Source organism: Lutjanus erythropterus, chromosome 4, assembly GCF_056507025.1.
Source record: "Lutjanus erythropterus isolate fLutEry1 chromosome 4, fLutEry1.hap2, whole genome shotgun sequence".
In the NCBI taxonomy this organism is placed as follows: Eukaryota; Metazoa; Chordata; class Actinopteri; order Lutjaniformes; family Lutjanidae; genus Lutjanus; species Lutjanus erythropterus.
In genome coordinates, this window is record NC_139320.1 from 48243297 (window position 1) to 48259892 (window position 16596).

Consider the following 16596-nt stretch of genomic DNA (forward strand, 5'->3'; position numbering starts at 1 on the left):
TGTTCTTAAATAAAACAAAAGTAATGTAATAGAAAAAAATGCAGAACACGCAATATTTCTTATCTGATTACTCGATTAATCGCCAGAATAATTGATAGATTATGCTTCAATTTTACTGGTTCGACCCACTTGAGATCAAATTGGGCTGAATGTGACCCCTGAACCAAAATGAGTTTGACTCCCCTGATATACACGCTGATACAAGTACTACACTACTTCAGTATATATCACTCTCATTACACAAGTTAGACATGATGATGTTCTGGACCTTTGCTTTAAGAAATTTTCTCTAACTGGACCTCTTTGAATTTTAGTTGAATGCCTCTGGTCTATATCTACTGATATGAAGACTTTTCAGCTATCAGTGTGAAATTTGTCATAGAAAAAGCAATCAGACTGAATATGATGTACTGAGTAACTTTGGCAATTAGACAAAGAAATACAAAAAAAAAAAAAAGCCACTGAAGAACAAAATGGAGTTTCATCATGAACCCCTGCATTTAACAGTGTTTGAGGCATGACTTTTCCTTTAGCAACTGCTTTTCTTCCTGATATTGTGCCTACTTTCAAAGTGCAGATGAGCGCAGCACTCCCTCTCCACTCGGCAGCACTGCCTCACTACTGATCAGGGTAGCGTTTTACGACAAGTGGGCAAGCCAGTGGTGTTAAGATCCTTGCCTAAGCAGGTGCTATGGTACATGCCGTGTACTAAGAGATAGAACTGCTTTGCTGGTACAGCGGTGCCCTCTCCTCTGCTGAAGCTGCTAGCTGACTGCGAGTTGCTCTCGGCCTGTTCTCCAGTGTGACAGATTTGTCCACTAACTCCAGTGGATGCCCTCAAATGAAGCTGAAATAAATAAAGGTTTTAAAATCTTCTCCTGACTGGCTGCATTTCCAGCCAGAGCCTCCCAGCAGCCCACTGAAGTCCACTGTGCTGTCTTCATGATGGTGTTCACATCATTTTCTTCTTTTACTCTCTCCTTTCTGAGTGGGCTGCTGATGCCGCTCCATTATGCATTTCCCAGTTATTTTGTGATGTCAGTTAACCAATCAACAAATAATCCAATTAATCAATCAATCAATCAATGAGTCACTCTAATCAGATAGTCGGACACCAGCTGGTCACTTGGTCTTGGGCACCACCAGTATTTCATCACCGTCTTGGATGCTGTAGGAATGGAGAGCCCGGGTGTTGTACTTCATCTCCTCGGGACCGAAGGCGCTGCACTTGTCGATGTAATAGAGCCTCATGCTGTTGGTGGACAGCTGCACCACTGTTGTCAGCTGCTTCTTCAGCTCAGCTACTGTCTGGTCCAAACGGATGTTCAGCTGAGACAAACACAAACGAGTTCTACATTTCAGGGATTAAACAGACACCCATTTCACAAAAGTACAATAAGACAATTCTGCATGTAGTTTCTTTAAGAAGAATGGCTGAGAGTTTGCGCTCACACAACATAATTTTAAAGCCCTTCCCATTTTTAGTATTGTTAATCTAAATGTGCAAAGATAATCAAAAATTAATGGATTATCTGAACACAGACATAATGTTAAATAATCTTTTAAAAGGTGTTAAGCAGCGTGAGCTTTCCAGGTGATTTCTTTGTTGTGTTGTATTCATGTTTGAGGGTTTTCTTTAACGATTTACTTTAATGATTAAGAGAGGCTGCTCTCAGTCATTTTAAATGTTTCCTTCTGTGCAGTAATGTCAATGTTCCAAATATCATCAAGAAGCAAAACTATGAACTATAGTGATGAAGTTGACAGGACAGAGGAAACACAGGAAATCATTTGTTAGACTGCTCTGACAGAAGTCAGGATTTATACGCTGCTTTACTCCAAACAATTTCATTGTATGAACTGCAGCTGTGTGTGTGTCTGAGACCTTTTGGATATGTAGAACACAAGACATTAATTAACAGATCCCAACCGATCCTGTCAGATTTAATAATAATAAGTATAAGTATAGTAATAAGAAGAATAATAAGAGGTTACATCTGCTGTGCCTCATGCGTAAATGTGCACAGCTTTCTATCTTAAAGGGGGAGTGGCTTCACACTGTTTGATCCACCAATAACCCATCAGCTATTTATCATGATGTTCATTTTTATGACCCATGGATTAAGTGTGGTGCCAGGGGCTTTAACTGTGGACTGCACATCACTACAAGTCAGGTCAGTTCAGTATCTCCATTCATGTCTCTAACTAGGGCTGGGTGATATGGCTTATAACTAATAATATATATCTCAGTATTTTTAGGCTATACTGCGATACAGCTATGCATTTTTTCTAAAATAACATACCATCAATCCTCAAATAGTGCAAACATATGATGATTTTAAAGAAAACGATGCATTTTTTATAAATGAAAGTACCCAACACTAGGGCTAAGCTATATGAACAAATCAATGATCACTGAAGTCTTGATCACACACCTCGGTGCTGTGACAGTACTGTACGGATGATCACTGGTGCTTTCACAAAATTCTGAATACACCTATGATTAATTAAGAGGCTAAATGTAACATCTATGCACCTTACTTTGCACCCAATTTATGCACCATTTAACTGGAGAAAGTGGAGTTGGACACACCCTAACTACACTTGTTTCATGCACTTTAGCCCATGTGTTACAGATTGTCTAAACAGGACCTTTATTGTTAATCATTGAGGATAATAACACCATGTAGATTCTCATGATGCCTTTGATGTAAGCAGTCATTCACAATGGAAGGTTTCATAAAGTTTACTGTTCACATTGTGAGCCACTGTGCAGAACGTAGGAAACTAAATATTTATTTACTGCGGGGTGAAAAATGTTTCAACATGTAAAATGTCTTCAAGCAAAGTAAACATGGAAAGAGGATTCATATGGCACATGCATGTAATTTCTACAGCTGTCAATTTGTAGGGCTTGCGCTTGTGGGCCTGCATTTGAGCAGGTGGAGCAGAAAAACTCTCCCACGAGGATGCGTTTCTGCTCGTGGATACTGTTCTGTGTGTCACACCACTGTTTTTATGCACGCAGTACAGAGTAATTAATTAAACACCAAAGAGGAGCTCCATTTCTTTCTCTTCATCAGTATTTTGCCTGATTTACTGAGCAGTCAATGCAACATCAACAACCTTCCTCTCTTTAAAAAAAACAAACAAAAAACAAAGCATTTGAATACTGATGGATGTCATTTACCATGGCAACTGAGAAGCATTCGAGTCATTCCTTGTAATTTCTATGGTTTGATGGTACCATAACTAAAAACCTGTCTGGACTCTTTTCACAGTGTGCAAAGGTACATATCATATAAGTGTAGAACTGGGCATCTTTATCTGTTCGTGACTGAGAGCTGAACTGGTGCTGACATGAATATTACAGATACCCTCGGTGCACCAATTAGTCCAAAACAGCACTGAGGCAGAAACCAGAAACACTTCTGCTCAAAAGACTCTCAACAGGATTCGAAGGTCAAGTTTGAGTATCGCTCAGCCTCAAGTTATCCTACATTTGTGAACTATTCAGAAGAATACTCTGAACACACCTGCTCCACTTTTTCCTCACAGTGAACCTCCACCTGGGCACGGCAGCGAGGTCGGAGGTCAATCTCAGCGAGCGGTTCCAGCCTCCCGTATTTGGTTACCAGGGAATGGTATCTGAGGAGGAAAAGAGCAGTCAGTCTGAGCAGCACAGACACACCACGGACCACGTCTACATCCACATGAGTTTCCACTATAATTAAGATTATGACAATCTTCTGAATTTGATATTTTTCATGTAAAAAGCATATTAGAGTGGACAAATATATATCAGCAATTGCCGAAGGGCTGAATCCATCACTGCTTGCTTTTTTGGGAGATGATTTTTATGGGGAATGATATTTATTATTTTACTTTACTAATGTAAGGGTCTGCAGAGTGCAGAACACGCTCCGTGATGCACCGTCATCCAGCGGTACAGGACACACCCACCCAGCCAGCACTGAGCTGGGTGAGGTGTGAGAGAAAAACAGCCTGGAGAGCCCGACTCTTTACACATCTAACGCTGTGAATTAAAGATTTATTTCGACTTGTGATTGTTGGAAGAGTGGCAAAAGTATTAAAGATGGTTTAGGTGAGCTTTACGTGTTTTTCTGTCAAGTTAGAATGCAGTGTGTTTTAAGATGAGTTAATGAGCCACTGAAGCTCGTCTTAGTTTGGTTGAAGACACATTTTGTACATTTTTCTGTTTCATAAGAAAAATGTTTCATGTCCTGACACTTTGTGAGTTTACTTTTTTCTTACTGGTCATAGCGAACGTACATAATTTACATAATTCAGTTAACTCCCTGCTCACACACGTCTCCCAGCTGAGATTTGAGAGGATGGGAGGAGGTGGGACGTATAAATATATTGCCAGTCGCCAGTTGGTGGGCTGACAGTAGCCGGTTGGACAGGCTTTTGGATATGCTTTGCTTGGTTGGAAGACAGTTGGATATAATATATAATATAAGAACTAAGACATACGTCATTACATTAATCAGTAAAGTAAGATAAGGCAGGATCTGAACAGATGGAGATTAATACCAGAAGGGATACTAAGCAAAGTGGAAAAATGATGGTACTTCCACAATTTTTATTTTTATTCCAGACGTTATTGATACCAATACCAAGAACGGATTTTAATAAATGGAATAAAATTATTTCAAATGTTATATGGAATAATAAAAGACAGAGAATCAAATTTAAAATCTTCAAAAAGAAGAGGGAGGATTAAATGTTCCAAACTTACAGAACTACTTTTATGCCACACAAATCCTTACAATATTGAAGTGATTGAAAGGAGAAACAGAAGCTAAATGGATCAATATAGAAAAAGAAACTGCAAGGATCACTTGGTACATTTCCATTTACAGGAAAAAGAGTATGGAAAACACTTACAGGTCAGAACCGATGTATTTTAGATACTGTAAAATATATAATATTAAAAATAAACAGTGAATGTGTGTATTTTAGAGAAACGGCGCATGACCTGGATTTTACACCAAACAGAACTGATAAAAGTTTAGACGGTTGGGCTAGTAAGGGATTAGTAACCTACTCGCAGTTAGTCACACAAAATACAATACATTCATTTAAAATTGTTGCTTCAAAGTACGAGTTAGACTCAAAACGTTTTTTTTTAAGTATTTACAGGTGAGAAATTATCTCCTGAAACATTTAGAAGTTGATTCACTAAAAAGTTGGTAACTTCAATACCTGATTCAAAATAGAAATAAAGCTACAGAAAATCTTTCAAGTATTTATAAAATATTGCAAAAGCTTACCATTGTAGATAATAGCATAAAAGAAAAATGGGAAAAAGAATTAATATACCAACAGACGACTGGAAAGACTCCTGAAATGGAAATCTTAAGACATCACAATCCAAATACTGGAGAGAATTTGCCTGGAAAGTGAGCATGAGGTTTTTTTTATTACACCCTGTGTATTTGGCAAATGTTAGCCTTTAGTAGGGACTAGTTGTTGGAGAGGATGTGGAGAACTAAATGCAAAATATACAAATTAGGGCTGTCAAACGATTAAAAATTTTAATCGAGTTAATTACAGCTTAAAAATTAATTAATCGTAATTAATCGCAATTCAAATTATCCCCAAAATATGTCATATTTTTCTGTAAATTATTGTTAGAATGGAAAGAAATGACACAAGGCGGATATATACAGTACAGCAACATACTGTATTTGTTCATTACAACCATAAATCCACACTGGATGGCATTAATATTGTTCAAGAACATTATTTATTTCTTAGACAGTATTCTTTTTTTCTCTTCAAAATCAACCAGACTTTTTCTTTCTTTCTTTCTTTCTTTCTTTCTTTCTTTCTTTCTTTCTTTCTTTCTTTCAGTAACAGGACAGTAGTTTTCCCCTCTTCAAACTAGCACAACAGGGCCACTCTTTTTTTTTCTAATTAAAAATTCAAAACCAGAACATCAGGCTAAATCTACCTGCTTTGAGCTTCACCATATAAATCAAATGTTTCTTCTGCTGTGTGTGTGTGTGTGTGTGTGTGTGTGTGTGTGTCTGTGTGTGTGTGTGTGTGTGTGTCTCTTCTCTACTCATCCTGTAGCCCAGGGGAGTCAAACTCAATCACAGAAGGGGCCAAAGTTTAAAACACAGTGTAAGTCGCAGGACAAACAGGATTAACATTTATTGAACAGATTAAAACTGAACAGAAATATGAATTTGAACAGCCAGACTGCAACAACTTTTTCCTCAATAAAATAAATAAGATTTTTTTTTTTTTTTTAATTTCTTCAACAATAACAAAGGAAAATGAGAATATTTCAGCTCAGAATATTTCAGCTCAGAATATTTCAGCTCAGAATATTTCAGCTCACATATCCAGGTGGGGGTTACATTTGAAAATGTTTGCTTTTTGTCTGGACACAAGATATCACACACTTTAATCATGCAAACCCTCCATGACTCTGCATTATAAATCTGCTCATATAATAATATTACAAACCCATCAGTCCATCAGGTACAGATGAACATATTGATCTGATCAATTTAACATTAAGACCAAAACACACTGAGAACTTCAACAGAAAGTCAACTGTAGCTTCTATCTATCCCATTCTTCTTTTTTTTCCCCTTTTTGTAGTTTTACTTATTTTAACTTTTTATCTTTTTCTTTTATTCTCTCTTTCCTTGTCTTCTTCTTTTTTTGGCATGGCTGTGTGGATTATGTGTCATTTAATTTTGTATAATTTCTATTTCAAAAAAATTTAAATTTTGCAATATACATAAAAGAAACAACTGTCCGGGTTAATGAACTTTTAATCATTGCAATAAACTAATAAAAAAAATACATTAATTGGATTACGGACAGCTGCATGTAAACAGAAATATTAGTGGAATCTTCATTTTCATTGTATATTATAGGAATAAAAGAAAAACAAAAGAATATTTTGGGCCTACCTATAAGGCAGCTCCTCCTCAGGGTAGTCTAAGTAGTAACGGATGAAGAACCTCTCTGCGTCTTCTCTCTCACTATCAGTCACCACGCTGCCGTTTAGCATTGCAATTGAAGGAAGCCTGAGGAGAAGCACATACATACTGTATTACGCAGATGCAAATGTACCAGATTATAAACACTCCTCAGTGTCAGGAGAACAACAAAACAGGCTTCCTATCGACTACAGAAGAGGTCCATTCTCACTGACGTCACTGACGGGACTCACTGTGCTATCATGAGGCTGCGTCGCTCCGCGTTGGTGTAGGTCTGCAGTAAGGGAATGCCCTGCAGCCGCACCTCCTCCAACTTGGGAAAGAAGTTCAGCTTCTCAATGTCTTCCCATTGGTTGAGACCTAACGGCACACAGACCAGTCATGTTTCAAACAGTTAGGACGTAGAAATAGGGACAGTTGACAAATACTGGAGGGGCGTGTACATGTACATGTGTGTTCTGTACTAGCAGGTCAGCATCATCCTGCAAAGGGAGAAATGGGAAGTTATGGCTGAAGATAACACTTGTTTAAAGGCTCTGAAAACATGCTTTCTCAATCAGCCCTTCAGTTTGAGTGATGATGCATGCAAAGTGTTTTTTCTTAAATGATTTTTAAACAGTTTTGCTGTTTTGTCTTTTCATTGGTTTGAAGTGGGCTGGGGTTGGTTGGAAAAATGTGATACATACATACATATTTCCAGATCCCACAATATTTGAATGAAAATCTTCATGTTGACAGATGGGTCAGATGGGTGGGTTGTTTGAGTTGACCCATGATCTGTACGAATCACCACCCACGGTTCAACATGAACGTCAACCACAGATTAAATGCTAACAAAGAGTGAAAAGTGATCTGCTTCAAGAATATGTCTGGTGATATCTATATTTTTCTTACAGTCCAGAAATACCACAACATGATGAAAACCAACAATGAATGTACTAACAATTACTGTGTGTGTATCACAGCCTGATATAAATAATTCCTCTGCTCAACACATCAGTGAGTCACACTGTTGCACTTGGTGACGTGCTCTTTCATTACCATGAACACACACTGTAGTGTTGTATTTCTAGTTTTGTAGTTCACTGTATTTTTACTCAGTCCTACATACACTGTCTGGCTGGAAGTTTTCACTAAGGTACCAAATGTGTATCAATCCACTATTCAAAATAGTCCCCAATAAATGTACTATTTATCCTCCTATCCTGTCCTATTCTACCTTCCTGTCCCTATCCTACCACCCTATCCTCCTGTCTCAGTAATATTTGTTAAAACGACAGTGACCAGTTGTTTTAGGAATTACACAGCCTTATTTAAACACTAAATCTTCAGTAGGAACTAGTGGGATTTGGGGCTGAGGGCCACAGACAGGGTAGTGAAGTCAGACGGTATCAAAAGAACACATTTTTGATTTTGGTCTTTTATATTTGTTGACAAAAAATATTCCTTTAAAGCAACGTTATGTAACTATTTTATCTTAAAATAACAGCTTCATCATTTTGGTGGTACGCTGTTGTGTAACAGGGTGAATGGCGCCTCTGTCATTCCCACTCTGCCCATATAACTCGCGTTTCTGGGTACAATCTCAGTACACTTTACACTTTACGGCACTAATGGACAGATAGATTTATTTCTTGCTCAAATAACAGCCAACTGCTTTTTGCCTTTATTTTGATAGGACAGCTGAAGATATGACAGGAAAGGGGGCAGAGAGGGGATGGCATGCAGTAAATGGGCCACAGGCGGGAATCGAACCAGCAGCCGCTACAGAGGACTGACAGCCCCAACACACGGCGCATCAGGGGTCGCGTTAACAGAATATTTTTTGTCGTTGACCGTTTTTTTTAAACAGTGACGGAAAAATCTGATGGTCATGTGACATTTTGACAGATTGCAATTCACACCCCTGACCACTTGGTGGCGAGTGAGCATATTAATTAGCTATTGTCTCTCTTGATGCATGACCTCGATGGCTTCACTCGGAAAAATGTCACGGCAGCTGAGTGTCCAAAGTTTCTTCAAAAAGCACAATAACGATGATGGTGTTGATAAAAGGTGAAAAAAGAGGCACCGATGCAGTGGAAGATGAAGGACAAACAAGTAATCAGCCCTCGGCAACTACGAAGCCAGCAAGCGGCAGTCATTTTTAATTAATATTCAGTCCGAATCAGACTGAATATTAATTAAAAATGAATGAAAATTAAATGTTATTGAATATGTCATTATTATCATTTTAAAAATTAAAGTGACAGGTAAAAACAGATTATGACGGGATTTTTATGACCCTGTCAGTCAAAAGGACAGACAACGAAAAAATCTAGCGCAACCTCTGCCCATCAAATACATTTTTAACATGAGTTGATCCCATATGAAGTTGATATTACGACACAAATAAACACGTAATGACGCAAGCACATCTATTGCAGGGCTTTTGTTGACTGTTGTGTGGAGAGGACCGGGCTGGAGGCACTCAGCCAGACAGACAGCTGCTGAGCGCCGGGAAAGACCGCAGCTTCTGGAGATTTCACTCTGACGCCGACTCTTTATTGACAGTAAGAGAGCTCAGAGTTTATGTTTCAAACTTTTGGGATTAAAAGATAGATTTATCTACTCTCTCGCTTCTCAACCTGTCTACAGCAGCGAAGGAGGAGCCGACCTCGCTCAATGGTTTACTGTGCTCTCATCAGTCTCTCTGTTCATGTTGTAATGTACTTTCAAGTTACTTCTTCAGCGTACAGAGAGGAGGGCGTAAAGAAGAGAGACAGGAAGGACAGCGCCTCTGGTCAGTGCTGTCAAAGGCTGAAACACAAACACACACACACAGCTGGTGCCTACCAGTCAGTACACTGTCTCCAAAAATGCCACATCTTACATACTTGTTTTGCTTTAAGTATCTAGTCAAAATCTTAATCCCAGACCACAATTTCTGCCCAAAGCTCCAGATGACATCCTCAAATGTCTTGTTTTGTCCACAACCCAAAGATATTCAGCTTACAGTCAGAGAGGAATAAAAAAAATCAAGGAAATTCACATTTGAAAAACTCAAATCAGATCATTTGGCTTTTCTTAAATTAAAAAAGACTTGATTATTCAAAAACTATTAATTGATTATCAAAAATAATTGGTGATAAATTGTTGCAGCTCTAAAAATAAGTAACTCAAAATAAAAAATTAAAACTGCACACGGCCATTGGTAACCAGTGAAATAATCTCTGGCTGTGAGCAGATTTCATTTTTGTTTGAAGAAAAGTAAGTCTTCAGGGCTTTAATCTGAAATGACTTGCAAAAAGGATGTTTTTCTGTGCCGCAGGCAAAGGAGTTATGATGACGTGATGCACTGAAGTCAATCTGAAGACGACTTTGTACAATATATTGTTTTTATCCCTTCCACTCTCAACACAGCTCTAAAAATAGATTCAGCACTGATACTCCCCAAAATAGAAACACTTCCTGAGATAAAAGCTGACGTGGAGAAGAATCTGCTGTAATACTCTACAAATAACACAAAGCTGTTAGGATACAGTGACATGTTTGCTCGTGCTAATTTTATCTGCTCTTATTGGATAATTGCATACAGATGCTGATACTGTTGTTCTGGAAAGACTCAGAAAAAACCTGTAAACCGACAATCAGAAGCAATCCAGTGTTTCTGCCGAGAACTGAACCATCATGGGACACTGACACACCCATCTCAAAACAAAACACAGCCGTAACAAGCCAGCACTCTGCTCTACTCACCTGAGTTATGCAGGTTGATGCTGCGTAGGTTGGGGAAGAGCCGCGGCAGGATGTCCTTGTCGTCCCGAATGGAGGCCAGGTTGTTGTTGGCCATGACCAGGGTGTCCAGGCTGGGGAACATGGAGCCAAACTTGCGGACTTCGGTCCAGTCCTTGAGGCTGTTGTCGGTGATGTGAAGCAGGCGCAGGGAGGGACAGGCCACACTGGAGGCACTCACACTACTGTACTCGTTAAGGCATAGGAACAACTCCTCCAGCCTGCAGGAGGACACAGGAGGACACAGGGTGGAGGGTGAGGAGGACTGCTGAGAGGGACGCAGTTTCCTAACAACTTATGAACACTGGCTTCAAATATATTGTAACAGTGAATTGGTGTAGTGGCATCAGTCTCAATAGCAGAGGACTAAAAATCGGTCCCACTCCTAAGTTTCTTTGAGAGCCTGAGGAGAAGCAGTGATCGGCTATTCTCCTTACTCAGGTATCTCCCTGGTGAGCAGCAGCACGGTGTCCCAGGACACTTGAGTGTTGTTGAGGACGAGGCGTCGGACCCGGGAGAAGCCTTCAGCACACCGCGGCTCGAGGGTCATTCCTGCCAGGGGGTTGGAGCTCAGATTCAGAAACTCCAGGTTGGGGATGTTGGACACGATTTTACTGATCTGAAAACGAGACAATGATTTGTGTTTATGACCGCAAGAGATCTTTTCTGGTCAGCAGAATTTGTATGTGATTATCACAGTACACCTGCACAGGTTTTCCGTCTCTGTTCGGCACGTGCTCGATGTCAAAAAAGTCCATGAAAAGGCCAAAACCAACAGCAAACAGTCTGTCTGTGGCAGTCTGCTCCAGTCCCATTGGTTAAGACATGAAGCTTTAAAAATGGCTCACAAGTACAGTTTATATCCTCTCATTTTAAAAAAAAAAATACTTTCCTTAAATAGCTGGTTGGTATGGTTTTTGCTCAAACAATATTGCATTTGTCAAGGACTATTTTCAGCTGCGGATTAATTCCCCTCTTGGTGCTCTAGTGAGCATTTCCAGCAGCAGAACTGTGTATGTGGGACTGAGTCAAAATAAATGTCAGTGTGTGTTGATGGTAATGAAGGAACATGTTCTCTGGAGCACCGCTGTGACTCACTGATATGTTTTTAATAGTTTTTTGGACAACAATGGAGCTGCGTGGCACAGAGGAGGAAGAAGATATATCAGGCTCGGATGCACTGACAATACTTGTTAGTAAGCTCCATTCATTGTTGGTTTGGATCTTTTCACTGGATTTGTTGACAGTAAATAAAATATAGAACGTCACCAGCCTCGTCCTTAAAAGGTGACCGTTACTGTGATAAACCCAGAGGAAGCACCTCGTGCCAGTCCTGCAGCTTGTTATGAGACAGGTCCAGTTCCATGACATGGGCACAGAAGGCAGCGATCTCAGCCTGGTCTCCCGCCCTGCTGATCCCACAGCTGTTCAACACCAGCACGCTGGGAAGGTTCAGGCGGTCTGGAGGTGAAGTGGGACGTGATGCAAGGAAGAATTAATGGGGATTAGTCAGACAGAGGGGAAGGTTCACACAGAAAAAGGAGCGTTTTCAAGAGTTTCTGATTTGGGTAAAGTGGCCTCGAGATCAAATTTTACGAGTCACAAGAAGCTGTGTTTTATTAAAACAAAAGAGTAGCATACCAGCTACAGCATAATACTTAAATAGAACTCTTACACTGTTGGACGGGAGCAGTGCATTTTGGGATTAATTGATGCTGATGCTACTATATAAGCCAAAAGAAGACGAGAACTAGAAATTCCTCTAGGACATAACAGCAAGTTTCCACAATAAATGGCAACAACTTACTATTGTTAAGTCTTCTGATTAAAACAAAGCAAACTTAACAAGGTTTAATACTGTGTCACTATAGTGTCCCTTCTTCCTACCTCTGCTAAAATAACACTTGTATTCATGTATTCATAAAAGACCAGAATACAATGCAGCCACAACACATGATGTGCAGAATTCAAACGCTAAGACTTGACCGCCACAAATTCATGAAGATCCCTGTGGTCGTAACAGCCAAGCATTAATGCAGCTCATGAAAACAGTCTTGTAATGCAGTCTATAGATTCACACGTCACGTTCACGTTACAGACTAATAATCTGTGTTGACTGTTTTAAGGAAGTAGTTAATTTGGTGACACTTTATTTTAAAGTACAGTAACAAGCTGCACTTTGCATCAAATTAGACACAAACTAGAAATATCTTCTTTATTAGAAAGTAATCACACTCTAATTAGACACCATACAACCACATAATATACAATTACTACCCACATAGTTACCCTCGAATTAAGTCTAACTGAGGGTCTAATAGTGGGAAATAATACACTTTAGTTTACTGTACAGTGCTGTTGTAATGTGACCCTAATTATCATCTAATAAAGTCTAATTAAGGGTCTAATAGTGTCTAAAACAACATATTATTTCTAGTTTTTGTCTAACTTGATACAAAGTATGACTTGTTATATCTTATTAATGTACTGTAAAATAAAGTGCAACCATAATTTTAACTCAAAGCATCCACAACTTCCCCAGTCTTTTGTCCCCCCTGTCCCAGTTTATTTGGAACAGGCTGCTGACATCAAATTCATAATGACTGAATATTTACAAAAATCACTGAACTTGAAAGAGAAATATGAATACAGCAGTCAAAATAGCGAGTTGGAGCCACAGACAGTATATGAATGAGGTTGAAATCTTATCTGATAAACGATCTATGGTTGACGTGAGCTGCTGTTGTAGAAACTCTCTGTCTGGCAATCACTCACAACTGCTGTCGATCCACATATAAATCAACATGTAACAAACCCAGGCCCGTTCTGCAGAGGCCGTAATGAAAATATAGAAAAAGACATGTCCATATCCATCTGTTTGTGTAACAAGGCCACTCGTTATTCACCTCCAGCTCACCTTTCATAGGAGAGCCTTGAGAACCCACAGTGGGCACCACCACCACCCCCATACCAGGTCCTCTGCGGTACGGAAAGTTCTCGGGACTGTACTTCTCACTCATCACCTCCACAAAGGTACGGCCCTCCATGTCCTCTGGTGGCTCCATGGCTCCGTCCCGCCGAACAGCCTCCACCTCAGCTGGTCAGCAGGGTGGGACAGAGACACAGCTGTGACATGAACGTCTTTTCTGGATAACTATCTTGCACATTTCAAATATTCTTATATTGCATACTGTTAAATACTTTGCATATTCATGCACAAAACTGGACACCTCTTTCACGTAAATAACATACAGCATGTCTTATTTTTAAATATTTTCCATATCTTATTGCAATTTTTCTATTTACTGCTCATGTTTCTTCACTTGCAGTAGTTGTTATCTTCTCTTTCTGTATAATTTCTACTGACTATGTTTATTGTTCTGCACTAAAATCACCAGGGCAAATTCCTTGTGTGTGTCAGTCTAAGTTGTCACTTGGTAACAAACCTGATTCTGATACATGGGCCCTATTTTAACTATGTAATCCCAGCATATTTGCAACTCTTTACATCGTACACTACAGCGCTGTGCTACTACATAAAAAGAAAAGAAGAGTCCAGACAAGGGCTGCCACTTATGATTTTCAAATTTCATTTTCTCTAGAAATACAGAATCATTTGGCCTATGTGGAATCAGAAATTTGTGCAAAATGTGCATCACAACCAGTCAGAGACCAATGTAACACCCAAAGTCTTGTTTTTACTCAAACAACAATCCAAAATCCAAAGAAATTCCATTTAAAATCAATATAATACAGAGAAAAGCAGTAAATCCTCACATTGGAGAAGCTGAATCAAAGCATTTTTGCTCGACAAATAACTTAAACCAGAGGTCTGCAACCTTTTCTCTCAAGTCATTTTTGCCCAAATAACCCTGTCTGGAGCCACGACTATTAAATTCTCTATTTTCCTCAGAGACGTGTCTGTTTTTGTTTAAAGGAATGTTAAGAAGAAACTTGTTAGTAACCATTTCCATATCATTTGTTTTGTCAAACCCACAACGAGCCACTGGAGAAGGGGAAAAATAACGCATGTGGCCCCAGAGCTGCAGGTTGCAGACCCCTGACTTAAACACTTAGTTAGCTATCAAAACACTTAAGGGATAATTCAGATTTTCTGAAGTGAGGTTGTATGACGTCCTTATTGATAGGTCAGTGTATTACCTACAGTTGATATCTGTTGGCAGTGTATAGAAGCACAGAGGACTACCAGCAAGAAAGCTAAGCAATGTATTGCTGTAGACAGGCTTAGCAGCAAAACATATTTTAGCCACCTACAAAAGGGCCCATTTAAAAAAAGCATTCAATATCAGTTAAAGTGTACACTATATTTACAATATTTTCATCATATTACCCTGCCATCAGACAGTTTTTTGACGGGAAACCACCACTACATAAGCCAAGTATCGCTCTCTTCTCGTTCAACCAGACTCCTTTTGCAAAAATGTAACTTCACAGAACACTGGTCTACAGCCGCCTCGATCTGTTAGCTTGTCTCTGTTATTGTGACTTCACTGAATATGAACAAACCTTTCAAAACACGCAAATTAACTAACCTATTGAGGCAGCAGCAGACCAGCTATTCCTATGTTCTTCGAAGTAAAATCACTGTTTTTGCCAAAGGAGTTTGGTGGCTTTGGAGAGAACAATTTGTGGCTTATATGACAGCGGTTTTCTCATTGGAAAAAGCTGTCTGACAGCGAGGTAAAGCACAGAAAACATCCTAAATATGGCGTACACTTAAACTGATATTGATATTTTTAGGTCAGCTCTATCCTGTATCAGCCATCGATGCAGAAACAGAAGGATAGCCAGGTCTGATAAATGCCTGCATTTCTTTTTAAGAGAGGTATGGTTGATAGTAGGAGCAGGGAGGGACACAAGGATGTGTCCTCAGCTCTTCATCAGCAAACCACAGAGACACTGTCCCATTTTAACATCCCTGAATTTGCCCGGAGGAGCGACACAAGAAAGCTGAACTTTTTTAAAAACAAAACGCAGTGTGAAGAAGACCCTTTTGACCTAACTTATCACTTAACTTTCTAAAATTAAAATGACGAGTAGCTGTGTGTGTTTTAAAGCGCTCGGTGGGCAGAGCCTTGCTGTGGAATCTGCTGCAGGCAAACATAAATTATGTAGTGGTTTTGCTGAAATAAAAAATAAAAGGATCCTGTTACATTATCCGATTTGACAAAAATGGGCTGCAGTAAATTGTGGTAATGTATGAAAGCACTTTGTTACTCTTGAGCTAATAAATCAAGTTGTTTGCTAGAACGCCAAAGTCATTTTTACAGACATAAGATGCAAAAACAGATCTAACACAACACATGTGCAGTGTCTGACCTGGTGTCTTCTCTGAGAGACGTCACACCTGATTCTAAACTCTTTCTGTAATCTCAACTGAATGTTGGCTGATATGGTTGAAAAGACATGGTGGAAAGCGTCTTACCTGAAGAGATGTCTCCCTTGATTTGACCACTATCACTGCTCACAGTCCTCTGTGTTTGTGCTGATGGCCTGTCAAAGAAATCAGGAGTAGCCCGACTTATTTTGTATCCACTGACAGACCCATTCATTTATGAGCAAATGAAACAAAATATATAAAATTTAACAAAGTTGTCTGTTTGGAAGATGAAAGACAAAGCCTATAGCCACAGTCAGTTCATAGTATCTTACTCCAGAGTGGCTGGTAAGGCTGACAGACGTCTCCAGAAGAAATGCTGGCCCCTCTTTGGTCAGCTGTTGTCAGGATTTGCTCCAGACAGGCCAGAAAAGGGGAGATTTTGAGGGCATTCACCACATGACACTGGAGAACAAACAAGGTCACAGATCAGTTTCT

The 16596-nt window shown here is 39.5% G+C and overlaps 1 protein-coding gene across 1 annotated transcript; it reads right to left on the bottom strand.

Moving 5' to 3' along the window:
• Window positions 1-449: 449 nt before the first annotated feature.
• Window positions 450-16274, bottom strand: tbcela (tubulin folding cofactor E-like a). The gene is made up of 9 exons (XM_084716655.1): window positions 16207-16274; window positions 13678-13857; window positions 12082-12221; window positions 11198-11379; window positions 10725-10981; window positions 7220-7346; window positions 6957-7073; window positions 3537-3648; window positions 450-1329 (listed from the first exon to the last, which is right to left on the bottom strand). Exons 2-9 carry the CDS (start codon window positions 13823-13825, stop codon window positions 1123-1125), a joined length of 1290 nt encoding a protein of 429 aa, XP_084572781.1. The 5' UTR covers window positions 13826-13857; window positions 16207-16274; the 3' UTR covers window positions 450-1122.
• Between the last annotated feature and the right edge of the window lie 322 nt (window positions 16275-16596).